Genomic DNA, 27,140 nt, shown 5'->3' with positions numbered 1-27,140 from the left:
TGATTTCCATTATGTTTATTGGCATGAAATTATGATAAAAATGCAGAGTCATACAGACACTAGAAATAAAACAGAAAAAAAGCATCACAGTAAAAAATTTTATTGCTACTTGGCTTAATTTAAAAATGGCTTGTCTGCTCAAAATTAATAATGGCAACATTTCAAATAAAATAACAACTATCCATCCAACCAACTCTTCAGAGTTTCCTGTTCAGGGGAACAGCAAAAGTGCATATTATTAGTCCCGTTTCTAAATAAGAAATCTTCTTTTAATTGTAAGACATAAAACAAAGATTTTGCATTTTCCTTACTAAAATGATCTTAAAATATTAGATATGCTCCACCTGGTACAAATACGTCACAATTGGTATGTCCTTTAGGGTTTATGTTGATTTACAGTATATCCAGGGCATGCGTTCAACTTTAAACACAGGCTAAATTAGTACCTTATAATAAAGTTTAATGTAGAATCACAGTCACTTTCAATTCTGAAGTGGAGAGGGAAATATAGATTTGCATGAAACAGTGAAGTATAAAAATATACATCAGCTTCTTGGCAATGAGAAAAATCCTGAAACGTTTCTAGAAAATAATGTACATAAAGAAACTGAAAATATAGAAGGGCTACTTTGGTAAAACAAAAAAAAGAAGAACGGGAGCCTCAGTTTCTTAGTCACTGAGTTACAGACAATCAGAGACCCAAGCGGCCACTCACACAAAGTTACTGTACATGTGCCCTGAAGCTTCAGTTAACACACACAAAAATAGACATTTACACTGTGAACGAAGAGCTTGTTGACACGAGGGGAGGAAATACCTTCACACACAATGAAAAGCAGTTAAAGTGTCACATACTCCCTATTGTCTGCACGAAGCGAAATAAAGGCATTGTTTCACTAGAACCCCTCCACTAAAGAATTAAAGGAAATATCTTAAGATAATGCACTGTACCCTTTGTCCCCACTTCCAGTCTATGTGCACTGTTGGCACACGTACAGTACATGCACATGGATTAATGCACCCAATACGACAGACGTTGGATGTGTATACTGGACAAAGCAGTGGGTGAATATATGGTGTCAACCTGCAGACACACAGCTGTACTGTATAATAAAACCTTTATGCAATTGCAAATAAAACCCAGGTGGTTTTAATGAAATCTAAATGGAGCAGCGTATCGTTGTCCCTGATTTTTGCAAACTGGGACAAAAAAACACAATCTCAATGCAACTGAGGTGCAAAACAACAGACACATTGAAACAGTAACAAAAGAATCAACGTGACTTACATACACAATTTAAACTACATACACATGACATCACAATTGTTTTTCTTAGATTTAGGTGATTGGAAATTAGCTCTGATAAACATGTATATATACAGCTGACACTTTGCATATTTGTATGAGGCTTTGTATGTATGAAGTTTGACTGAAATCCAATTTCTTCAAAACGGTTAGTTTCTAACATGTTTCCATTGTGTACTAGTATAATCATCAATCACAGTGTGTTGTGTAGCGTTTCCATCTCCTCCTGTGGCAGATGCGCAGGCAGTGATGCCTGACACTACGTATGGTCAGAATCACAGAGTCACAGGTGTTTGGCAACTCACACTGTGCACCATCTGATTCCTAAAGTGACTAATGGGTAGAATTAGAAAAAGATGAATAGCAAACAGTACTGTACTGTATGTCCTCACCTAGAGGGAAACGTTTGCAGACACAATTTTTACAGCTATGAATTCATTTTATGTAGTTTGTCCTGATAGACTCCATTTTAAATCTAAATCTAAGCCAAGACATGTGAGACCAAAATAAGGACAAATGTATTTAATAAAATACAAAGTGTCATATTAAAAACATACAAAAAGTGCACATGAATCTTTATACATGAATGTTATTTCCCACTGGCTAAGTTTTCTTGGACAAAAAAGGTGATATGTTGGGCTGAGGGAAGCCACAATATTCTCTGCGCACTATGTTGCTCAATATGTTCAAGTCAAATATACAGAACTCTGAATGTCATTACTTTTTATATACAAAGTGCTTTAACAGTGAAGTGTTTATTCCTTTAAAGACAGACCAGCTTCACCAGACTTAAACTCGCAGTTAAGGCTTCATCCCCATTCCTATAGAGCAAAGTGTGTATACACACAACCCCCAAGCGTAGAGACCTGTGTCAAAAACACAAGAGTGAGATGAAACAAGAGCTCCTCTTTTTCAAAAATACTGAGTAGTGTTAGTTTAAGGCTAAAAGGGAACAATGAAAGTCAAGTGGCAACCAAAAATATACATATGTGGTAATGTAGTAATCACTTTGGCCTTCGTATACTGTAACCACAGCCTCAGCAGGGCTGTCTTCTCTTTTGGCACAAGGTGGGGAGGATGAGAAATGGCCTAACTGAGGTCTGTATGCCTGCATATACTCATTATATATTCTGTGAAATAGTGCATTCTTCCCACTCCGCCTTACAAGGCTGCTGCACTAGTTCAAGTTTACGTCATCTGAATCCAACAACAGCACTGTCCTCAGGAATAAGCTTGTCGAACGATGTTAGGAAAAAGGCAGTTACTGTATGCATGTCATGTGTGCTGCCCCCAAACCCTGGGAACCTTATACGATACAGCTTTGTATGTAACGGACCAAGATGACACACCCTGAAAATCAGCAGGGTGAGATGGTAGTGGCATCGACGAGCTAAGCTTGAAATACAGTCACTGAATCTGCCTGTGGAGAAGTGAGTGGATCTTTATTTAAAACAGTAGCAGCCTTCAATGTTAAAGAAACTAAGAAATGCAAGCGACCAGTGGAAATGCTTTTCAGTTAATCATACTGTATCCATCCTTCATCTCTTCACAGTACACCTGATATTATATTTTGTACCTTGACTGAGTTTCTCTAATGACTAAATAAATCACCAGCCACCCCAGGGTTGCCCACTCAATTTTCCTATGTAGACCTTAGAGGAGGTGGGTCATGTTTTGTCACAGATTTTATTCTGAATTCCGCAACACGTCAGCTCTGTACAGCTGATATTTCTATTTTTAACAGCTCTTCAAGTGTCATTTCTATCTTGGTGTCAGCAGCTCAAGCGCCCTCAACATCTTGCTATTAGTTGCGAGTGTGCTGTTCTATAAAGAATTGAATTGCGATTCTATATTTATTGGGCGGTATTGTTGAAGGGAAAAGCTAACCATAGCATTAGTGGTTGGGTAGCCAAGTAAAGCACTGTGAATCCAGTTATAATAATTAAATAAAAAATTTAACTCTATTGATCCCACATTGGAGAATGAATCTCTGCATCTTAAGCCATAAGTAGTGGGAAGCCACAGTATGGCGCCCAGGGAGCTAGTGTAAAGTGTCTTGCTCCAGAACCTCCTGCCTCCCAGTCCAGGGCTCCACCTACTGAGCTACCAGTCCACGTATTCCCATCCTCTCATCTGATGTGCAGTACTAGCAGTCATACCGTCTGCTCACTGTTGTAAGCCACAGGAAGAGGTGGGGAGCAGAAGTCGCGCCAGTGCTGGTCTCTTAGAGACGCTGTTCCTCCTCCAACTGTAACTAACAAGCTCACAGCCTGAATTTGGGGAATCTCTAGGCTGAGTTGTCTGCTGTAGGCACTTTTTCAACTGTCAGTTAAGGGGGCCTCTCTCCAGAACCCAAAAGACGACAAAACCCGTGGGGAGGAGATGTGACCTTACTGAATATGATCTCACATACAACCTCTAGAGTCTAGACTGTAAAGGGAAATGTTGCTGACATGTTTAATCACAGGACATGTCCTGTTTTAGGCCATGCTCGGTCTGGAATAATCAGCCATCCTTTTCACAGTTTGTCATGAAGTGGGATCTCCACACCACACACCCCTCTTCCTTCACATTTATGGCGCAGCATTGGATTGTGACTCAAAGTCCAACAGGTTTGTCTTTCCTCACTAAAGATCTAAGGAACGTGAACTGGGAAATCCCACGTAGAGCTTAGAATAAAATCTAAATTCCTTGGAACGATAGAGTAGGCAGAAGCCGCTGTGCTCCTAGAGGGCGGTATCGTACACCTCCTGCTGCAAGATGGGAACCGGGCCTGGACCTGGAACCAGGTTGGAGGCAAATGCAGGAGGGTGTGGATGATCCCACACGGTGTCTTTTAAGGAAGGTGGTGTAGAAACTAGAGGGCTCTGGGCTCTCAGCTGTTCCCTGACCTCCTGCTCCAGACTGGGAGGCACAATTAACTGGTCCTCCAGATCCTGTTGTGCCGGCGCAGTGAAGTAGCCTGACTTCTTCTTAGGGGCTTCCAGGGCTACCTCAATAAGATTATGACTGTCCTCTGGGACAACCACAGAGCCATTGGACAGCTTCTTCCCAAACAAGCTGGATGTGGAAGGAGACTTTTTGAGATCAGTGATTTCTCTACCGCACACAGCCAGCAGACAGCCGTTCGTAGCAGAAACCACCACACTGTTCTGTCGGCGCATTTTGCCATTGGGATAGTCATATCCTCGCTTCTCCAAGTCTGTGTCTTTAGGGCTCTCTGGAGCCCCTGATCGAAGCTGAAAAGCACAGCAATGTATATCCACCTCCACTTCTAATTTACTGCCATTGGAGATTACGCCCTCAAGTGGAGCTTCGTCGTCACTGTCCAAGCCATTGTCGGACTGGTTACTAGAGAATGTAGCACAGGAGGGCTGTCGCTGGAACAGGCCCGGTTGGGTACCTGTCCCAGCTGAGCCTGGTACCATGATCCCACACAGTGGTATTGTAGTAGCAGGGTGAAGGCTACAACGTCTCTCTGGGCGGAAAGCAGGCCCAGAGGTCGGATGTTCATCGGAGGCGGTGGACCCTGCCTCACTGCCAACCTCTGACGCCGAAGTCTCACTGTTGAACTCGGAGACAACGCCGCTGCTGGAGGAAAGGGTGGCTGCGTCAGTGGGGCCTGGGGTCACAGTCGCAGGCACCGGGGCGGGAACGGGACCTCGGGGTTCAGTGCTGGAGAGAGGTGGCTCGCATGTGCAGCTGTCCTCGCCAATATGCAGGGACACCACCACAGCTCCGATGTTGTCCTTGCAGCCGTAACTCTGGGCCAGTGAGCACAGCTTCTTGGCAGCAGCGCGGGGATCCTGCACAGCCTGAACAGTGCACACGGCCTCCTGGTAGGAAACCCGCTCAAATAGCGCACGATTGCCCAGGATCAAGAACTCATCCTGGGGACAGAGAGCCTCTGTGTGCACCCAGGGCTTTGGAAGCACCCACAGGGAGAGATAAGAGCAGCCCAGGAGGCGAGAGCAGCAAGTCACTCCACTCACTTTGTTATCCTATAAAACAGAACATACGTTATGGATTCAAATATTCAACATCATGGTCCTAGTGTAAAGATAATGCACATTACCTCTGTAATGATGGCTTTATTAAGTTTAACTCTCTCCATCTCCTCAGTGCAGTTCTCCAAGCTGTACACCTTCGAGAGAGGTACAGGTCGGCCGTTGCGGCACAGCACGGCCTGGCAGGTGCCCACGTTGGCCACAGTAAGGCTGAGGTAGCCCCCTGGATCGGAAGGCTCCCGGTGGATGTAACACAGCAAGGCAGAAGCTCCCAGTTTCTGACCAGCCATGCCTAGTTTCCTGTCTCGTGCAAAGCAAAACAAAGCTGCTGACAAATAATTAAAGTCACTGATTGCGGCCTATTTATCTTAAAAGGGAGGTTCAATACAGACAGATCTAAATCTATCTTACCTGTGTGAGGTGAGGAAAGTGTTGCACATGTACACACTGTCAATGCTGGAGTGTTGCAGTTCCTCACACAGCACATCTCCCATGGTGCACTGCAGCAGCCGAGGCACTTCCTCGTTGCGGTCCCCGTCAAAGATACCATAACATGCTTCCACGCCATCTCCAAACTGGTCTACAGCCAGCACAGACACACACAACCTGTCCCCAACAGCAAATGACCATTATTAAACACAGGTCAGCATCTTCCAAACAGATGTTAACCTCATAGATAGCACACATCAGTGTCTAGTGCAGGACCTGGATGGATTCCACTGGTGTCAAATTAAAAGTGAATGATACACACAGTACTCACTTGTTCCGTTGGCCGCTCATTTCAGAGTAACCATGGCTCCATGGTGTGGAGGCACTCAGTGAATCTCCTGGCGTTGTGGTGGTTTTCTGGTCTAATTTCAAGGTGGTTATGTGACTATGAAGACAATACAACATGTTAGAAGGCACATTCAGACACATGCTCCATGTCCAGCACCTCAAGTGTCCAAACAATTACAGCTACAGAGTCTAAAGGAAGCTTGTATTTTGAGTTTTATGACTCACCTGAAGAGGTTAAGGGTTTTGTGTTCCAGTATCAGGCTGCTGTTGCCCGTCAGGTCCAGCTCTTGAAGAGTTGCAGGCAGTGAATCCGGCAGCTGGATCTCAGTCAGCTCATTACAACTTAGATCTACAAGCTATAAATGGAGAATACACACTGTAACAGGCTGAATCGGATCCTACAAACACTGGTCAGATAAAGCTAAACCAAGTCTGACCTTGATCTCAGGCAGGTTCAGGATCTCAGGGAATACAGTAATGTGATTGGAGTGTGCAATGAGGGTGTGAAGCCTCTTACAGCTGGACACAGTGGAGGGGACAGTCTTTAGCTTGTTACCACTCAGATTTAACTCCTCCAGCAGTTCCAGCTTACTTAACTTACTAAAGACAGAAACGGACATTGAACTTAATCACACTGAACTGTAAATAGCCTCTGGGGTTGTGGAAGTCAAGGTCACACACCTGGCAGGGAAGGAGAGCAACTGGTTGTAGGCGATGTGTAGGACTCGCAGGTTCTGGTGCCCAACCAACAGGGCGCCGCAGTTTTCATTCAGGTTGTTTCCCGTCAGATAGAGCTCCTGCAGCGTGCTGAGGCTTTCCTCTGATTGACTGCTAGGAGGAATACTTTCCAGGGAATTGGCTGACACGTTTAAGTATTTCAGGCTGCGAGAAGACACAAATAAAATATATATTAGTATAAATCACCAGAGCTGCGTCCGAAGACTGTATCCACCTTTTCCTGTCTAACTGTGAAGTTGTTAGCTTAGGCTACTGTAGTATCTAAAGGAGTACTGGGAACAGTGGAGGCTTTAGGCTTCTATTAAGAGACTTACATCCTAATATATGTTTTATATGTTTATATGTCTATGCCATCAAGTCAGGGCTCTTAATTTCATCTTTACAAGCGAAGCATTCATTTGCATACAGACCAGAGAAGTGGGGCAGACATGTGAGCTGTTTTCATGCTTATGTAACTGATGCTGTCATTGTCTGTGCAGATACTGCTTTTCTGCGATAAGTGAAACTTATCACTGTTGTTTTCTAGCAGAGTTTGGGGCATTATAAAAGTGCAATGACATCTCTGCGACCCACAACCATTACAACACTGTTGACACCTCACTGTCTCTACAGGGATATGCAAAGCGGTAGTTGTGAATCTATCACACACTCGTCCTTGGAGTTTGTACAGCTCAGCTGGATAAAGCATATCAAGAAACCCACAATACACAGAGCAGTAGCTGCCATTATCTCTCTATAGCAGAGACAATAAAGTACATTAGAGAATTTGAATCGTTAATGGGTGTTGAGTGATTTACCACACAGGAAACAGGGGAACAAGAGCGGTCCTGTAACTGGTCTCCACTGGTCTACACTGCAATGAGAACCTACTTCACCTCCACAACTATAGGATGAATCTGAAAGTTGACTCAAGTAACAGCAGAAATAGTCCACTTAACACTGGACTTACTTTAAGGCCTTGTAAAAGAGACTCTCTGGGAGTTCGCCAAGCTTGTTGTGCTGGAGGTCCAGGACTTCCAGAGGGACGTGGTCAAGTAGGTCAGGCACTCGCAGCAAACGATTGTTCCCCGCCAGCAGCTTTCTCAAGCTCAAGCTGTTGAGCAGTCTGTGAAAAGCCAGAAGAGACATCCATGAGCCAGATTAGGAGAAGAGAAGAAAAAAGAACAGAGCAACAGAACAAAAAGGCAAAAGGAAACCAAAGAGCATCTTCTCTCCATGCAGACGCACAGCAGAGCTTTCAGAAATAGCCACCCGTGCTAAGTGACGCATCAATGACCTTTAAAGCTTAAACATACGAACACAGCAGTTTATTTCTCAAGAAACCATCTTAAAAAGTACTGGAGAATATTATGTCATATTCTAAAGCTGTTTTGATGAACTAACTCTAAGGTTAAACTTCAATTGCTGTTGTTATTTACTGTCTCCAGCTGTTTTGTGCCTCCAAACCAAAATCTTCAGATGTGCGTATTGATTAACAGCCTGACCTTGAAGACAGCTAATAAAAATCACAACTCTGTCAATTACATGAATTACAATTACGCCAGGTAAAAGAAAAATGGAAGACGGTACAGGATGAGTAACAGAAAAGGTCAATAACCTGGATGGAAGCTCAGACAGCTGATTGTGTGTGATGTCCAGCACCTCAATTTTTCTGCAGTCACACACCCAGTCCGGGAGATACTCCAAAAGGTTTCTGTCTCATCACACACACACACACACACACACACACACACACACACACACACACACACACACACACACACACACACACACACACACAGTCACATGTAGAAATGCAGAGCTGACACTTTCACTGCACAGATTTTAAAGTCATCAAGTTAATGTCACCAAAGTATTTGTTGAGTATTAATTATCCACTTTATTACTATATTACTATACCTTCTTCATGCACTGTCAATGACTATAACAATGATCCCAGCACATATAGAATTGTCTCTTATTCCCATTCAGTACTCACTGCGATAGGTCCATGTGTGTCAGCTGATTGGGGACTGGATAGATGTTAACTGTTGTAAGGCCTGTGAGCAGATCAAAGCTGCAATCAGCAGCTTCATACGTGTGTACAACAAATAAATGCACGACTTGGACGTGTCGGACGAGGCAACAGCAGTAGCTGGTGCCCCTGTTTAACTCACGGTTGCTGCTGGCATGAAGCATGCGCAGTGTGAAGCCGCTGAGGGTGAGTGAGCCCAGCTGGTTGCGCTGGCAGTGCAGGGTCTCCAGGTTGCAAACCAGGCTCAGATCCAGGGACTCTAAGCAATTGTCCCGCAGGTCCAGCTGAGTCACCTGGCTCACTGACTCTGGACGGTCACTTTTGACCCAGCGCAATCCATTTAGTCTGCAAACATGACAAAACCCAGGTCACACCCTGGGGCACGGACTGGACAGGTCACCAGGATAACACAGAACCACACACAGACACAGATATTCATTCACACTTACACCTGAGGGCAATTTAGAGTCACCTATTAACTCCAGCAAGCTCCATGAGAGTTAGGAAAACAATGCTAGACTGCAGATCTAGTATAAAGTGCCAGTCATAACCATGCATACAAGAGCATCAAAACAAATACAAAATACAGGATCAGCAGTTTTTCATTTGGCCAAAATAATGAATTAAAACAAGAGAAATCCTGAGTTCTCCCACAGTAGGCCTCTCTGATTCCATACATCCTGTTAATAAACAAACTTTTTATGAGAACTGCCAGCCCACTTATCCAACTATGCACCTTGCCCTCATAAATATGGACAGCCATTGCTACACTGAGTTAGTGTTTGAGCAGTGACTGTAGGGTGGATCTGCACAATAGTAGGGCAATAAGCAGAGCTTTCCCCATTCTCATCAAAAGTCTGTCAGGTCCTCTTATGACACTTTCCCTCTATTAAAGTGCATCTGTTCAGGAGCCAAGAAGGATGACTGCACTCCTGGCCAGGTTCCAGTGAATGTGTGAATGCAGGTGTAAAGTAGGAGAGTGCAGAAGAAGACATTTGTACTGAGCAAACCTGGCATCTATAAATAAATCGAAAATAAAAGGAGAAGTGGTGAGAAATTGCAAAATAGCTGAGGTTTGGGCATTTTAAAGCTGCAATGGGCATGAAAACGAGAGGCATATAAAAGGATTAGGGAAGTGCATGGGCTGAGAACTGTTTGTTCCCTTGCTGGCTGCTCACCGGAGGTCGATGTTTTTCAGGTGGCTTATTCTGGCCAGAGTACACAACTCCAGGCCGTCCACTCTGTTCCCAGCCATGGCCAGTTTGTCCACTGCACCCAGCCTCTCCAGCACAGCAGGGATGCGGGTGAAGTTGTTGAAGGAGAGGCCCAGGCTGTTGAGCTGGGACAGGCCACCCAGCTCTTCAGGCACGGAGCTGAGGTGGTTCCCATCCAAAGACAACGTCTGCAGGCTACAAGATGAAGAGGAAGCGTCACGTGCTGCTTTTGTGCTGCTTTTGTGCTGCTTCAAAGACTGATCAAAATATCTGCCATTTGCTGATGCAGTCAATGTCTGTTGTACATTAAGGAGGTAAACAGAATGGAAAGCGGAGTGATTTGAACATTATTACCACTAGAGGCATTTCTGAGCCCATAGAAAACTTTAGTAAACTTTATTTATTGAGTAACACACAAACTGATATTACAGCAAATCAACTGTAGGCTCTATTCTCCTTATTATTTAAATATTTGTGCAAGAGAAAATGTCAAAAAACACAATTGTCTCTTTAGTCATTCGCTTTAGTAAATACTAAACTTGTGAAATGTTATAGTTGCATTAAATAAAATAAAAAATTTGTTAACTCATTTGTGTCCCAATTTTTATTATCTTTTTTTGCGATATTTGCAACATAACATGTGTACAGCATGGTATGCTGTGAGTTGGACCATACCTTTGAAGGTTGCCTATCTGTGCAGGGACAGAGTGGAGGTTATTACAGGATATGTTGAGCTCCGTTAGTGTGAGAATCTCACACACACACTCAGGGAATAAACCCAGACGATTGTGAGACAGGTTCAAGCTCTTCAGCTGGGAAAACCTAGAGAAAGACGGAACAGCAAGGAGAATATTTACACCCAGTGTGATGACAGTAATCTAACTCAATCTAAATGACTTCACTTTATAGTGAAACACCCGTGTAGATAGAGAAGTAGATAGTAAACACACAGCATCTTAAAGACCTCAACATTAGTTTATGGGCCATAAAAACAACATGACAGCAGCTGATAATTCAGCAGGCATTCTCACCTGATGGAAACCTATTTTAACAAACAGCCTACCAACATAACCTGAAGAAGAACAATGCCTGTTGTGACATTGCTTTATTAGGGCTGGGTTAAGGGGTTACCTGGGCAGGTTGAGCAGGCCTCCAGGGCCTTGCAAACTCATGAAGTTGTGTCGCAGGTTGAGGTGGGTGATGTCCTGGCTGTAGAACAAATATTCAGACAGTGCTTCCAGACTGTAACAGGACAGATCCACCAGGCTGACTGTCTGAGACACCACCTATAACACACACAGACATTAAAACAAGTAAGCTTCAATGGCTAGGTACCATCACTCACCTGTGCATACAGTTTTCAATCAATACTATTATAAAAAAAACACAATATACAACTTTTGGCAATGCTAGCAAAGGCCGGGTACTTGATCTACTCCACTTGACTTACCCCACCCGTCCCACCACAGCCATGCTATAAATGGTTCACTACACTATGCCCAGCCCATCAGGTGTTAGTCATATTGCCTCTGACACATTCAGAGAGTGAGTGAGCAAAAAAAACTCTTAAACTTTATCTTAGCCAGACCAGAGTCTGGGTCACAGAAGTCTTTAAGAGCAGCCACCACATCATTATTATTATCCCTGCATCTTCCCACCGCTTATTCCCATACGGGTTGAAGGGGTACTGGAGCTTATCCCAGCCATCTACGGGGGAGAGGCAGGGTACACCCTGGACAGTCCATCGCAGGGCAACACACACAGACAGACAACCATTCACACCTACGGGCAATCTAGAGTGACCAGTCAACCTAATGCGTGTTTTTGGACTGTGGGAGGAAGCAGGAGAACCCGGAGAGAACCCACACGAACACGAGGAGAACACAGGGAGAACATGCAAACTCCACACAGAAAGCCACCTGGGCCGCCCCAGGAATCAAACCCAGAACCTATTATAATAATAGGTTAACACACAGAAAGCCCTCAGCTAATGACACACAATGTCCGTACAAAAGTAACAAATAAAGTTCACCTAAAAGCGATTTAATGGTATCTTGAAATTAAACTGTACTCTTACTGTACCATCTCACAAATACTCACAAATATATGTTTACAGGCCACATGGCATGTCTGTCCAGTCTGAGGACAGTCTCCTTCATTAACTACAGGGCTGCAGACTGTGCAGCAAACCAGAAAATGGGACGGATGCTCAGCAGAGCGTGACATCATGTCACCGCTTTCAGAGATGACAAAGACAAAACTGCTCATCTCCCACAAATAATTCACCTGCAAGCAATTAAACACACACACACACACACACACACACACACACACACACACACACACACACACACACACACACACACACACACACACACACACACACACACACACACACACACACACACACACACCTCTTTAAACAGAGTAATTAAGTGAGGAGACTGGGCCATGGATACCGACTGACAGAGGAGAATTAAAGAGGAAGAGCAAGAAAATAAGACAGATTAGCTGATTTGCATAATAATTAAACATTCATTGTGACTGTAAAGGATTTGAGCAACGTGACAAAAAAAAGACAGGGAGAAAAGGGTGCCACCAAAAATGACAGCTGTGTAATAAGGTAAGAAAAAAATCACAGGAAATGAACTGAGGTGAAGTCATTTTTCTGGTTACAAGACTTTGCACATACCATTTAATACATGAATGTTATCAGATCCGTTCATTACAATAATGATATAAAAGGCAATCAGACATTTCTATTACCACAGGTGACTGCTGATGTTCCTACAATGTGCTCTGATGTGCATGCATGTATAGTTTAACATTACAGTGAGTCATTAAGAAAGACTGGGAAAGTTGATGTCAACACAGAAACACAAAGACGGCTGTACACGAGTTCAGCCTTCTGCAGCTTGGTAGGACAGCTAGTGAACAAAGAGTTACCCAATGAATATTATTCACTCAATTAATTAACTGCCACACAATTCCAGCTGATGTGTGGTGAAGGCAATGCTTCAGTGCAGTTTGTACACTAACACTCAAGAAATTAAACACACTACAGTAGTTACTGTCAGGAGACTGAAACACATAGAAAGTGATTAATTAAACGTGCTGTTATTTTTTTAAATTAAATCATATCATAAAACACATTACAGGAACTGTCTTTCCTTGTCCTTTCCTCTACGGTATTTTATTTTCATTTTGTTGTTCATGTAAATGAGCTGCTCTCCAAAAGTCAGTCACAAAAACAACACAACTTGATTGCACACAAACACACATACACTTGCAGTTTATGCAATGTACCATGAAAACTGTCCCAGATCCAGCAAAAACTTTCATCAGTCATCATCCCCCAGTCTCCATAGAAACCTCCCAGTCGCAGGCTAAACACACTGCACTCTAACAGGCAACTGTACCCCAGTAATCCATACCCTCGTAGTAGAGAGAGATCCTGGACTTAGCATCAATCTGCAACAAATTGGATTTTGGGTTTTTTTCTATTGGCTTTCTCCCTCCCTGGCTAACTGAACGCTGGCTCTGCCTCAGCGGTGGCTCTTACGGAGGCTGTTCAGATCCAAGAAGGAGCTGTGACACATTAGCCGTTAATTATATGAGACAGAAAACAGCCAGCGAAAATGTGGATTTTTCCCCTCTAGAAACACTATTGATTGGGCCATTTTCCTATTCTGGACAATAACAATACACTAAATCAAACGGCGTGAATAGATGTAGGCGGCACAATCTGAGAGCCAATCAGACACACAACAACTGCTTTGTCGTTGGACGACTCCACAGACAGTCTATCGCAGCGTTTACGTCTAGTTTCAGATTTAAGCGCAAAATGAAAACAAACTGCTGCAGAGGGAGAAGATGGGAGACACGTACTGTACTAGACACACTGAAGCACACACGCTTTGTCTAATGCTTACTTTTGATGCCTGCCGGTGCCATCGCTGGTAGTCTGCGAGCGTGTCAAAGTTGACAAAGTACGTCTGGGCCTGTGATCCCGCCGAGCTGAACATCAGACAGTGCTGCCTCCGCTTCACCTCCTCCACCTCAACGCAAGGGTAATACAAATACACTGTGAACACTGGGAGGGAGCAACAGATGGCGCATGGCAATTCTTAATCTCATAAATATTATTATGCACGTAAGAAAGACATTGGCTTTTAGCTGTTTTACTGATGACTGTCTGTCCAGGGTTTTAGCATTTATTTTGTGGCCATGCATTGCTCATCTCATGAGCACCTAAGTGTAAGCACAGATCCTATGATTGTATCCTTCCTTGCCAAAATTGGATGTGTTTATTACCCACAATGCAACCTGACTGCCAATCGTCTTACAACTTTTATATCTGCAGCAGTACTGCCCAACACCTGTGAGCATAAAGATGTATAAAAGTGCCGTTTTATACCAGAACAAGCTGTTTAATATTATTTACTCAGGTGGTAGGCGTAGTTATACATCTGCCCCGTATACTAGAAAGACAAGGTTTAGGCTTCATTACCCTCGATGACACAATTCCCTAAGAATTAGTGCGTCATCTTTGGGACTCCACCCAACACAACACAGCTGTGTTGTTGTAGGATATTGACAGTCAGCCTGGAGCGTGGGCTCAACCCCACCGAACATAAAAGCTCAAGTGTGTGGACCCCCACCTTTCCCCCCACCAGGGGCAGGATGTGCATCTTTCCGGTCAGGCTGTCCTTCACGGAGGCCACGATCAGACAGGTGCCACAGAGAATGACTTGTCGCTCTGCCCACTTATGAAGCTGGGTCTTGCCCTTCCTGACGCTGAATACACCTTTGAGCAAAGTCCGCTCCTGCTGGTCTGCGTTCACTGGATGCTCTGAAAGAAAAATTAAAGACACAAGTTACTGCAAGTTTACAGACATCTAATCCACCCCTACTACAAACAGTTTTAGTTAATTAATAGCAAATGTTCTGCACCAACAAAAAAGACGCAGTAACTAAAATATCCTGTACAGTGTAATCAGAGGAGGACATCACCTCAGATACGTCAACTCCACACAGAACCATTCCAGGAACTCATCTTAGTTCAGCCCTTGGATCTTATTTAATCTACCTCTGGATAGATATCACAGTGCATTAGTACCAGGAAGGGAATGATCTTACACTGAGGAGAACAGCTTATACATCAAAGGCGATAATATTAAGGTGGTAAATTAAAGTTTCTGTGTGGAGTTTGTTTCATCTCCCAGGTCTCCTCTCACAGTCAACAGGCATGCAGTTAGTACAACTGGAGACTATTAATTGCCTGTAAGTGTAAATGTAAGTTTGAATAATTGTCAGCCTTGTGATGGAGTGCTGACTTGTCGGAGCTGCACGTCATCTCTCACCCAGTGACAGCCTGCAGTGTTTAATAGGAGAACGCTTTATCAATGGATGTAAGGATCAATAATTGCCTGAGAGCTGCTTTTCAACACATCACATTGTGTAGCATAAAGGTTGAGGCTCTAGGTGGATTCAGATGTGATATATAGCTTGCATAGGTTGACACATTACAGCTACTGTGATGTAAAGAGCAGGAGAACAGCCAAGGTGTCTTGACTGCTGCAGGTATACGTGTCTCTGGTTTCCCTCTTGCTTCCTCTCGATCTCTACCGCTGCCCTTGACTGGAAGCAGCATTAGTCAAACTGACGAATGAGTCAGGGCTTTGTCACATTAAACTCCACTCTCTTCAATTAAATTATGCCAACTTGCGCAGCAGGCAGCCGTGGCCGGGCGATGCTGAAGGACACGTCACACAGCAGTGCTGCTGTCTCTGCTTCACATACACGCCGGTTAACGGCAGGTCACCCGAACACAGAGGAGACGCTGCCTCAGCCCGTTGTCCTCTGCTGTTCACGTTTCCTCAAACCAACTTATGTTGCCTCCCACTCAGAGGTGCTTGATCTGTGTTGTCTCCCATCGCTGACTTTCATTTTCTCTCCACCTTCTCTTTCACTTCACAAGGGTACCCAACCGAAAAGAAAGTGTCGGCGTGTTTTCCTTTGCCAGGGAAACTGATAATGAACAAGCCAATGGCCAACAGGCTGGCCGGCCGATCAATAGGAGTGGCTGATCCTTGGATGTTCCCCTGCTCAAAGAGAAAAACAGAGGCACAGCTTCTCACAGGGTCACTGGTGGGAATAGTTTAGACTCCAGGTACCCATGAAAATGTCAAGTACCAAAAGGAGGCACTGAATTATGGCTCATACCCATTACAACGTGAAATATGAACAGTATTATGTAGTATTTTAAACACTGCATAATCCTCAAGTAGAAATCATAGTTTTCATATCAAAATGATTGATTTTGACATTGCCACTAGCAAAGACTCAACTCAACACTAAGATGCAAGCAAAGACACACTATTCCCACGTCTTTCATGTTTGTCACTGGGAGAACATCACACTGATGCTTAATTGCCTGCAAGACATCCCCATACAAACCGCTTCTCCGGAGTTGAACGCGGAGGAGGTCGGGCTAAATCAAAAATAATATGTTCATTAACACAAGTAATTAAGCCAAACACTTAGCCACTGCCATGCACATATCAATGAGCTCATCGTCGTACACCCACTCTTTACCGGTGTGCTGACAGGATGCTCTCCCTGTTTGCTACTCTCCACACCCAGCTCCGCTATGCTGTCAGAGGGCTGCATTTTTAAGAGCTAGCTATCCGTAAACAAGCAGCAATCCGGGATATTACAAGAGTGCAAAGGAATTGGTGAACGGTGACAAATAGGACAGAACACAATAACAATAGCTTGATCTACATGTATGAGAAGCACGGATGCAAAATGAAGCGTCAAATCAAATATGCAGAAGTGTTTAAATATTAACAAGCTGGTCAACAAGCCTTTCAGTGCTCAACATCCGCATTTGAATGGGTAGATGTGATAAACTGAAATAATGCTAGTAACTGGGAGAGAGCAAACTCTGTGTGCTCAGCCGCCTCTTTGGCTCTTACAATAAGATGAGCTCACCTCCTTTTGCAGCAATCATACGTGCACATCTAGTAGAATTATCTGACTTGACATCAAACCAATCCTCAATATGTAAAATCAGCAGAGCTCCACTCAGAAAACATGCTAAGCTTTCAATTTAAATAAAAATGGATTGGATCCTGCAGACCAGTCTTTTAGACTTTCTACATCTTTCAAATGAATTTGTCGGTGCCACACCAGACACAAGGTTTTGACACACTCATCTACAATATCTATGCTCTCGCCTATTTGAACGTCGTTGGCCTACGTGCACCATAAAAACCCAACTGCTAAAACAAACACACATGCTACCCCTCAAGGTCTGCGGGGCTATTTGTTGCTACGGAAACAAGTTCACATTCAAAAACACAAAGTCCGATCTCAGCTGGAAAACCTCCACATTGTCTCCAGTAACCCTGGCTGCTAGTATTGAAAAAAACAGCGAAATCAGTCCCGTCCTACTGACGATGAATGCTGCTCACTGTTCCCAGTGGCTCCACAGGAGTTTAATGACAGGCCTGTACATGTTGCGCAACACAGTTTTCTATTGTATGATGTTTTTGTCCGAGCTACGGGAGTCCATAGGAGCGGATATAAAGAAAGGCACGCTGTCTCTAATAAACTAATCAACCGGTGTCAAACATCCGCGGGGAGGCTGAACACAGGCACAGTGGGACAAGTAACACATCACAGAGTCCGTCGCATGACTTCGGACTCCAAGGAACATTTCACGTCATATGAAATGTGAGATGACCATGAGTGGGTGGTGACAAGGATGCAAAGTTAGCTTAGGACAATCTAATCTTGGACATCTTTAACTAGAAACATGTATATTTTATAACGTCCATATGGGCAGTATATTTAGAAGTTAGCATTACAAATACAACAGGCACTTAATAATTTATGAAGCAGGAAGAAACGCATCTGGCAATTATTTTTAAAATGCTACACTGACATCCACTAAACAGGTCCGGCCTCACAGACACGCAATAATGGTCCCAGAAAACTCCCCTTAGTTTTTGTCACAGGATCATCCCCAACATCAGGTCGGATACATTTAAGTGAGGAGGAGAAGTTTTGAGAAGTAGAAATGTTTGCTTCTTCATACAAGCCACATGAGAAAGTGCAACCCCTATTGATCAACCTCTAACCAAGTTAAAACCATGATACATTTTTTCTGCAGCTGTTAATGGACTGCATAAACACACGACACATATGTCAGCGAACTCATCATCAGTTGTTACTGTAAAGTGGGTCTGTGTGAACGAATTAGAACCACTTTGACTGAGAAGCATTTACTTCCCTGCAAAACTGTTAATAAACAATCAATGCAAATGCTTCATTTAGAATCTGTCGTCATTGCAGTAGGGATATGGAAATTAGCCTGCGGAGACGCAGCTAGTATTTACTCCGTTTTGTGGTCATAAGGCAATCGCGTCTTTTGAATAACAGTGTTATTGTGTAGATCTTGAGCTTGGTCTGGAGGGTGTTTGTGCTTTGCTGTTTTTAATCACAGCCTGCATGACTTCAAGGCAACTGTCAAGGACTATTTGAACAACGTCCTTATTTTTTTTTCGCCTCGCTCAGATTGCTGAGATTATGTTAGCATGCAGCAGGGGGTCAGCGGAGGCGGAAACAGCCTTCCTTGACTCACAACAGCAGCGAGGTTTTGGCAGCAAATTTAAACTGAAGCCGCCGCACAGAGCCCTCCTCCTGGTGGTCTGTGTTGACTTCCATTGCGACAAACACTTGCAGAAACTTTGCGAACAGAAATCAGTCGTATGCTAGCTGTGCCTGAGTCTAGAGGCAGATGCTGGTTTCAGAAAGAGAAGGAGAAGCTGACTATACGAGGAAACTGACAGGAAAATACTGGAAACCTGCACTGCAGAGCTCTGCTGCTTGGGGCGATTCAGTGGGAACTCTGACCTGAATGGAATTTCATATTTCTTTTAAATCGGAGCGTGAACATCCACTACTGTGTTCACTGTCAACCCATTCTTACTCCCTTTTAACTATGAAAAAAGATGCAAAGTTGCTCGTTAACATTTTCAGTCATCGGCCTTGTTTTTATGAGACACGATAATTAGGCCTCAAAGCCTCCGACACTGTTCTTCGCCTCGTTTTTTTCTGCTACCCCTGTAACTCCGCAGGAACCCAATCAATAACTTATTAGTGGAGTTCACGCTGCTTGCAGATGACTTATTTCCATCTGCTCTGAGGCTGACAGAGGGTGAGACATGACATATATACAGCAACTTCAGCTCCCCAAGCTCAAAGGTGTAAGACAGGAACCTAGAGGAGAAGCAGCACAGCGAACAACAGGCCTTGACTGCACTGCAGCTGTGTTGGTGAACACGGGGAGCCACGAGCCCACAGGTCTCTGCTATTGTTTTCACTTGGAGCCTTTTTATTAAGTCAGCATTCTGAGATGTTTACTCCCTTGTCCGTGTTTGTTTTCATCTCATCTGTGCACCACATCAGGAGGACGGGTGTGTGGGAAGCAGGAGGGTGGAGAAGACTGGAGACGAGTTTTCTGAACAAATAGGATCATGTTGAAGTTTAATAATTTACCAGCAGGAGGGCAAAAAACAATGCAAACTCATATGGGAATGCAGAAGTGCACACACACATTAACAATGACCATACTGTGCCAGCAAATATAATAAAAGTATCCGTCAGCCTTTTACAGAAAAAATGATAAGGCACAGGTTACAAAACCTAAGCCTATTATAGCACTGCTATTTATTCTGATTTCTTCTTTAATGCATGTTTATGATTATTAAATCACAAAAAGAGTAAAGCACAAAGTTCACAAAGAGATTTGTGAATCATTTCTGAATTTGTGGGAAGTCAGTCATCCTAAAAACATAAAACCCCAACTACCTGCAGGGATCTTTCTTACCTTTTACTCCACTTCTACATGTCAGGTCAGCAACCGGCAGTGTAGCCTCAAAACCCAAGAAATGAAGAGCACAGGGGACTCTGTAGATCAGGGGTGGAAGCCTCCTGGTCCTTGAGGCCCTGCTGGGTTTTCCAACTTTCCCTGCTGACTACCTGGATCAGGTGTGTCGGCTGGCTCTCCATCAGAGCCCCCCTAGAACCTCACTGTGTTACAACAGTAAGATATGATGTCTACTCGCGACGTTACAGCTTACTGTATAGTAGTATTAGTTCACCACCAAACCAAGTTGTCATCTTGGCCTTGCTGTGGATTATGAGTGCCTTAGTATCAGTCATGCCTGGTCTCTGGTCCTCTTTTCCCATGAGTGGATAAATAAAGGCAGCAGGTCCCCAAAGGACCTGACTAGAATCTGTCCACAGTGGCCGGTCAAGCCAACTAGCTAAGATCTGGCCAATTCTCATGGTAGCGAGGCACAAACAACATTAGAGCATCCACTGGATACAGGGACTGGGAACAAGAAGTGGCACAGAGCTTAAGATGTGACATCTAAACAAATATGAGTCGTCTTAACAAGCACATAAAAGGAAAGTTATATTCATTCAAAAGACAAAAGCAACAGCCACAAATACACAAAGTAGAAAAACTAGAACACAGTCTTTGGTGAGATGTGTCGTGGCTATGAAGCTTTGCCAATATTTAGCTATTTAGGAAATATAATGAAGGTCTCCATGGCATCTTATACACCACCAACAGAGCAGCCACTAAACAGTTGCTAGGTGTTAGTCGGCTTCAGGGCTCAAACAGAGACCTGCTGGTATTTGTGTTTAACAGACATGTTCATGAAGCATAGACGCATCCCTGCATTTAAATGTCGGAGGGCTTGAGTAGGAATCTTATTTGGGACAAGTTCCCCCTTTTTTGGGAGCATGAGCCGTTCAAAGCCCAAATATAAAGAAGTTCCACTGACTCAGCAGGAAGATCAGTCGATCTAGTGAGTGGAAACAGATTACACAACATTACCGTTTAGCCTTAATGGCAAATCCTTTAATTGCTGCTACTTTAAGGAGTATCATTACATCAGACTCCACTGAAGGCAGCTAGGGATGTCTCTTGGTTTAAGTGAGTTGTATTAAGATACATGTGATTGTCCACATACAAATTCCCCAATGAATCACATCCATTCTGCTACTGCAGTAATATATTAGGCTGAGACAGGCACACTTAGTCACTGTAGTCCTTGGGTCATGGGAGCTGATGGACAACAGAAGGTAAAAGGCAGTGCACATGGGGATATAGAAATGCCACAGGGTGAAGGATAGTCAGCCACTTATCATGAGACTGTGATGGGTGTGTGCCTGCGTTATTCCAGGCTGTAATAAATCCCACACGCGAGGCATCACTCTCAGAGAGCCTCGAATGACAACTGCATTCACTTGATCCAGTCACGCACACACAAAGACAAGTTCTCGTGATAAAAAGCGCTTTGGGAAGCTTGACCTACCGAAACCTGCCTCATGGCACAAAGGCAGACACCAGGCATCCCTCTGAGCAGCAGGAGACAGTGGAGACTGGCCCCTGGACCTGCATGTCAGTACTTACCGCTGTAGAAGCGGATCAAACAACTGAGGTCCGAGTTGGCTGCTTCCTGCTGCACGCGCACAGGGTCCGTGTAGCCCATGGCTCTCAGGTAGTCGTACACCATCTGGAGAGGACGCTCAGAAGGCTCAAGTCTCCTGCAGAGAACAGAGAGGCGGTCATGCAAGAGGGACATCGGGTTGTTCAGGAGAATACAAGGGGGACACAGATACAGAAGCAATGAGCAGACTGGGTTTGATACATGTATAGAACTGCTGCATTCTGCCGGGGTTCACACTTGGTTTCTTACTGTTTTCCCTTTTGTTTTCAAGGGGTTTTTAAACGCTCTTACCACTAAGACCTGAAATCCAGCACCCACATCCTGTTGCAGACTTTCACACACAGTGCTTGCTGGTCTGGCTGCATGAGGGAATCACTACAGCGAATGCAAGTCACTCTTCCAAAACAGGCTTCATCTTTATTTACGCTCTCAATAGAAAACTAATCACTTTGTGTATAGTGATGCTCTGCGTCACCTTCTGTGTCTGTAGTTCTAGATAATAAAGGGCCTTAAGGGCAAAAAACACAAACACTAGATTCGTTTTTTTTAGAATATATCATTTGTGATGACTGACAAACAAAAATGTTGTTCCCAACAAATCTTCCTAAGCTAAGTCTGTAATTTTAACATGAGTTTGTATTTAAAACTTTGTGATTTATTTTCTGTTGCAATACTTTCTCTTTTATTGTGCGTTTTAAAATGTTGTGTTCTGTTGAGGAGACAACAAACACTGGCAGCGCTAAACACATCTGTGTGGGGTGAAGAGACAGGGTATGAAAAACAAAAGACAGTGAAACGTTTCATGCTTTAACGTCTTTCAGTCTGGGGATCGGTCGGGGCTGAAAAAGAAACGGGGGTGAACTGGTCGACCACCAGTGGTGGGGTTGGGGATGTGAATTCTGTCTGACTCCTAGAGCCAGACCCTGGGTCTCATAGCAGACCAGGCATTAGGGGCACTGTTGTGAAGCGGAGCCTGTCTGGTTCCTCGCTATAAGGACGGCAGGCAAAAGCAGATGAGATTTCTCTGCAGGGACGATGGCCTGCATTAACAGCCAGGAGCTCAGTTGGGAGGCCCATCGTATCAAGCCACTAACTACTCTAAGAGCAGCAGATTGAGACGTCTGACAGCCTCCCACTGGAAGTGCTCTGGGCATGACGAGCTGGGAGAGGAAACCCTGGGCATATCCAGAACATGCTGAAAGGATTATACACCCAATCAGCCCTGGTTGCACTTAGAGATCCCCAAGGAAGTGCTTGATGCTGGGAAAAAGCACTGGATCGCTTTGTTAGATCTGCAGGTCCCGTGATCTTGATCAGGATTTGTAGCTCTGAATAGACGAACGGAAGAATGAATGTGCTCTATGGGTTCTAATGCTACAGTATTTTCATTAAATGGTTTCAAGCTTATGAACCTTCAATGAACATTGATTTATTTAATTTAAACCTGCCTCAGCCTCTCCCTCCTGCGTGCGCTGTAGCATTGGTATTTTTATTTGCAAAAATAGAAATAATACAATAATAGTTTTCTAAAGTCAGCAAAATCCTTTTTTTCCAGCAGTGAAGACTTTATTATTAAATCTAAATCCACCTGGCCATATTGAACTGAAGTCCTGAACTGCTGCAATATAAACTGAACCAACACAGCTTATGAGCAGGTTTAACAAAAGCCTTTCATTTCTTACCAGTCCACACTACTACAGCTTTTAATCAACACAGACAGAAAAACGTTGGTTCGTATGATATTAGCTGATGAACCTTCTGGCTGCCTCAGTGAAGAACAATCTCCAGTAATAATATAGCACTGCGTCCATGACGTGATCCGGAGGCTTTTCATGCTTGCCAACAACATTTACACTATTTATACTATAAATACAGTATTTTGGTAGTAGATAGGGTAGCATGGTGGTGTAATCCTTAGCACAGTTGCTTCATAGCAGAAGGGACCTTGGTTTGAGTCCCAGGGTCACCCTGGTGCTTTTCTGTGCGGTGTTAGATGCAAGTTATATTTATTTAGGTTATTTTTGTCTCATTTACCAGGAAAGAAATGAATAGAAAATAATGGCCCACATTCCTTCCTGGTTGAGGGTCACTGAACCAGCTTTCTATGTATTGACAGATAATCAAAGGCTCACTTGCTTGTTTACATATGTACAGTCCTGGGATGTCACCATGTTATCATCAGCACGTCAGTAAGACCAGGTCAGTGCTCGGCGTTTGTCTACACAACTCTCTATCTGTGGTTGCAGTTGTAAGATGCAAGAAACTACACTTCAAATTTGGATTAATTCAACCTCAATAGCATATCAGACACCCCCGAGATAGACGAGTCGGATCAGTGTTTGACTGTGCATTAAGTGTAGCGACATTCTGTTCTTCCTGATGGATGGACAGCATATAAAGAAATAACCAAGACCTGGTTTGTCTACGTTTTATACTATGCAAACAAGATGTGGTCATCTATTTAGGGACAGAACGTTACTCAGCTGATTATTCCTGCTTCAGCTGTGTTCTGTGTGTCTGACAGAAGTGATGTGCTTTCATTTTAACCAGCTGTCTAAGTCTGCTTCACATGCACTTTACTTGCACCCAAAGCAAGTCATTTTTTTACCTTTCTTAGTTTTTGCATATCCATGTTAGTACATGATTATGTGTTAAGCTGTGAGCCGTCAGGTCTGCACTGATTTAATTCAAAGACACTGTGGATGTTGGATGCAAGTCTTGGACCTTTCAGAATAACTAATGAAGGTTTACCCCACCTCAGCGTGTTACTCTGCAAGAAATACTGTGGTACAGCTGGAAACACCTATGCTAAGTTATTAGGATAAGTTATGTTTATTATTTAATATTGCTCATAGGGAACATTTTCCACAGGGAATTATAAAGCCGCTTTCATTTTATACACTTAGTGTATATTTACCTGACCAGGTCTCCATGAAGTTGAACATAGAGGGCCTGCCCATCCCTCTGAGCACACAGCTCCTCCACTGTGGTGCTGGTGGAGCAGAGCACCAACTGTAGGTCTGTCTGAGGGGTGGAGGAGGCCTGTGGACCAGAGGCAGGGAGCTGGGGGTCCACTGTCGCCCCGTACAAACACACACAGCCACGCTGGGTGTCTCCCTTCAGCCAATCCCGCTCTCTGGAGCCAAACCGGGTCTTTCTTGTCACACAGCCACGACTCCCATTCCGCTTCATGTTGCGCTGTTGACACAGATAGACCGAGTTTAATACGCAGATGGATGGCATCAAATACGCATCATGTACAGGTTGTGGCTACAGTAGTGATTGCTTGTCTCACACTGGAGGGGGCTGCAATAGCTCTGCTTTGTAGAGTTCATTCTAGTGAATTTGTCTGCTGAGAGGCCTCATTTTGTAATAGTGGTGATGTTTGCTAGATTTGCCACAGTCTGTATAAAAACTATTTAGTGCTTTGACGTTAAAAAAGACTAATGTCATTCTGAACTGCTACAATATCAGTGACATCAGTAGCTAGCGAGGGACTACAAACACAAGGGCATTACAGTGCAGTTACTAAAATGTTCTGACTATGCAAATAAGGCATGCTATATCTACAAACCACACCAAACTCCTGCTGGGATTTGTCAGGGGCCACACATCAAGATCTCATAATAACGATGGCATGGATATGGAGGCGAAGTAGTTTACAGTAGGAAGGATGGGGCATGTTGGATAAAACTATAGTTACAGTGGCTGCAAACCTGCTGAAAGACTGAATTTAGAATTTTTTCAATTTAGAGATCAACCTCCCTGCCTACCAAAGCGCGCGCGCACACACACACACACACACACACACACACACACACACACACACACACACACACACACACACACACACACACACACACACACACACACACACACTGACAGCCTGTAGCCTGGCAATGCACACGGTTTTCAGAAAATATTCGTCCAGACACATCAGCTGTAAAGTAAAGACGGATCATTATAGTCTCACTTGGTTCATAGGGCCTAGGGCTAATGACTTAATTTCAATACATTCAATTCAAACCAATTTATATAATTCTATTTCAAAGACAAATTGACAGATAATTTTGTCACCAACTGCAGTTTATGATTACCACAGTCAACCTTGTATGCGATAGATTCAAATCACTTTAACACCTGCTGTAAAATCTGTGAAAGTGACTCCACATAGAAGACAGTGAAGACAAACCAAGATAAAACATTTAGCTATATGCATCAGCTACTAGAAAGAGTCTGTGTAAAGCAGCTAAACCCTGCTTTCTATGTTTTAGTCCACTCATTAAGCCCTAGTCACAGGTGTCACTGCTATTGTTGTTGTCATTATTATGAATTGTCCTATTGGCTTATGTCTTATTGTCACAGTGAGCTATTAGATATTATTGAGTCCAACACAATAACTAACAAATGCCTATGATTACAACTAGGACTGTGATTTGTGCTGTACTCCTTTCTGCGAGGCTACCTCACAACTTAAATAGCCTCACACATCATGTGTGTTCAGCAGTGGGCATGGGCATGTGTGTGTGTGTGTGTGTGTGTGTGTGTATTGCTAATTGGCTCTGGTACATTCCTCAGTGAAAAGCAGCCATGCACTGATCAATCATCAACCCTTGAGCATCAATCACCTGATATCAGCGGTTACATAACAAGGACGCGCATTAATTCTCACGCACTTTACCCTGTTGGACTCTATTGGACTGAACAGCCCCCCCGACATGCACGAGAACATGACGCTGTTTGGCAGCTTTCAAGTGTTGTATGAAAATAGCCCCTGTCGTCATGACTTGCCTTCAGCACCCGGATCCCCGTTGCAGCATGGGCTCCGGGACCACTGCGGCTCCCACGACCCGCGGTCTTGTTCAGCCTCGCTCGGTGGACCGCCGTGTCCGGCTGCTTGTCTATGCAAGCTCCGTTATCTCCGACATCACCTTCTTTCCTGATGCCCGTTTGGGTGTTCGTCGCAGCGAGCGCTGCGTTCTGGTCCTCGACCTCCATCGCCATGGATGATCCCGATCAACAGCGACGGAAAGCCGGAGGCGCAGTCCCGGTACGTGACTGGCAGATTCCCACGGAGACGAGAAAAATCCCCGTGTGTCGGTGGAGCGACGCCATATCCTGACTCAATCTGAGCGCTGTCAGACGGGCCTGCCGGAAAGACGCTCAATAATCATGACATGGGCGGGCTCAGGGTGGTTAATATTCAGCAGCCACGGCCCCTTTTCTCAGGGGAGAGGCTCCTCACAGCAAAACGAATGAAGAAGAAGAAAATTATTAACCTTATTGCAAGAAGATCTGGCAACCCAAAACTTGCCAGTTCAGATAGGTTTCAAGTAACCCGGATTAAACATTCGTAAATAATTTACTAGCAACAGTCATAAATTAAGTACATGTGGGAATAGTATATTAATTATATATTGCAACATTCAACGTATCCTTAAACTAAAAAATGTAGTCCTGTAATGGCAGCTCCAATCAGAGTTAGCATTAGCGTTAGCTAGCATTAACGTCTAACGTTCATGCTTGTTCCTTAACTTAAACCCTTCATTT

General features: G+C 44.0%; 1 protein-coding gene across 2 annotated transcripts; it reads right to left on the bottom strand.

Annotated features, from left to right (window-relative positions):
- On the bottom strand, nt 1-26,812 carry phlpp2 (PH domain and leucine rich repeat protein phosphatase 2). Of its 2 annotated transcripts, XM_029144533.3 has the most exons (19): nt 26,382-26,812; nt 24,508-24,788; nt 21,554-21,687; nt 14,718-14,908; nt 13,989-14,114; nt 11,188-11,342; nt 10,732-10,878; nt 10,021-10,251; nt 8,985-9,187; nt 8,807-8,867; nt 8,426-8,521; nt 7,778-7,933; nt 6,772-6,972; nt 6,528-6,690; nt 6,316-6,446; nt 6,074-6,187; nt 5,725-5,919; nt 5,382-5,613; nt 1-5,307 (listed from the first exon to the last, which is right to left on the bottom strand). In XM_029144533.3, the coding sequence occupies exons 1-19, from the start codon at nt 26,592-26,594 to the stop codon at nt 4,033-4,035; spliced, it is 4,305 nt and encodes a 1,434-aa protein (XP_029000366.1). In that variant the 5' UTR covers nt 26,595-26,812; the 3' UTR covers nt 1-4,032. The 2 variants fall into 2 exon arrangements, with proteins under 2 accessions (XP_029000366.1, XP_029000367.1); XM_029144534.3 differs by lacking the exons at nt 21,554-21,687; nt 24,508-24,788; nt 26,382-26,812 and adding an exon at nt 15,070-21,543.
- Nucleotides 26,813-27,140: the final 328 nt, after the last annotated feature.

This window comes from Betta splendens, chromosome 3 (assembly GCF_900634795.4).
Source record: "Betta splendens chromosome 3, fBetSpl5.4, whole genome shotgun sequence".
Lineage (NCBI taxonomy): Eukaryota > Metazoa > Chordata > Actinopteri > Anabantiformes > Osphronemidae > Betta > Betta splendens.
This window is presented reverse-complemented; position numbering and strand designations above follow the sequence as displayed.

Excerpts from the sequence above, each read along its gene's own strand:
- phlpp2 (XM_029144533.3), bottom strand. The coding sequence starts at position 26,594 with ATGGCGATGGAGGTCGAGGACCAGAACGCAGCGCTCGCTGCGACGAAC. Across the intron at positions 14,909-21,553 it reads TTTGATCCGCTTCTACAGCG|AGCATCCAGTGAACGCAGAC; the intron begins GTAAGTACTGAC and ends TTTTTCTTTCAG. Across the intron at positions 11,343-13,988 it reads GGCACCGGCAGGCATCAAAA|GTGGTGTCTCAGACAGTCAG; the intron begins GTAAGCATTAGA and ends TGTGTGTTATAG.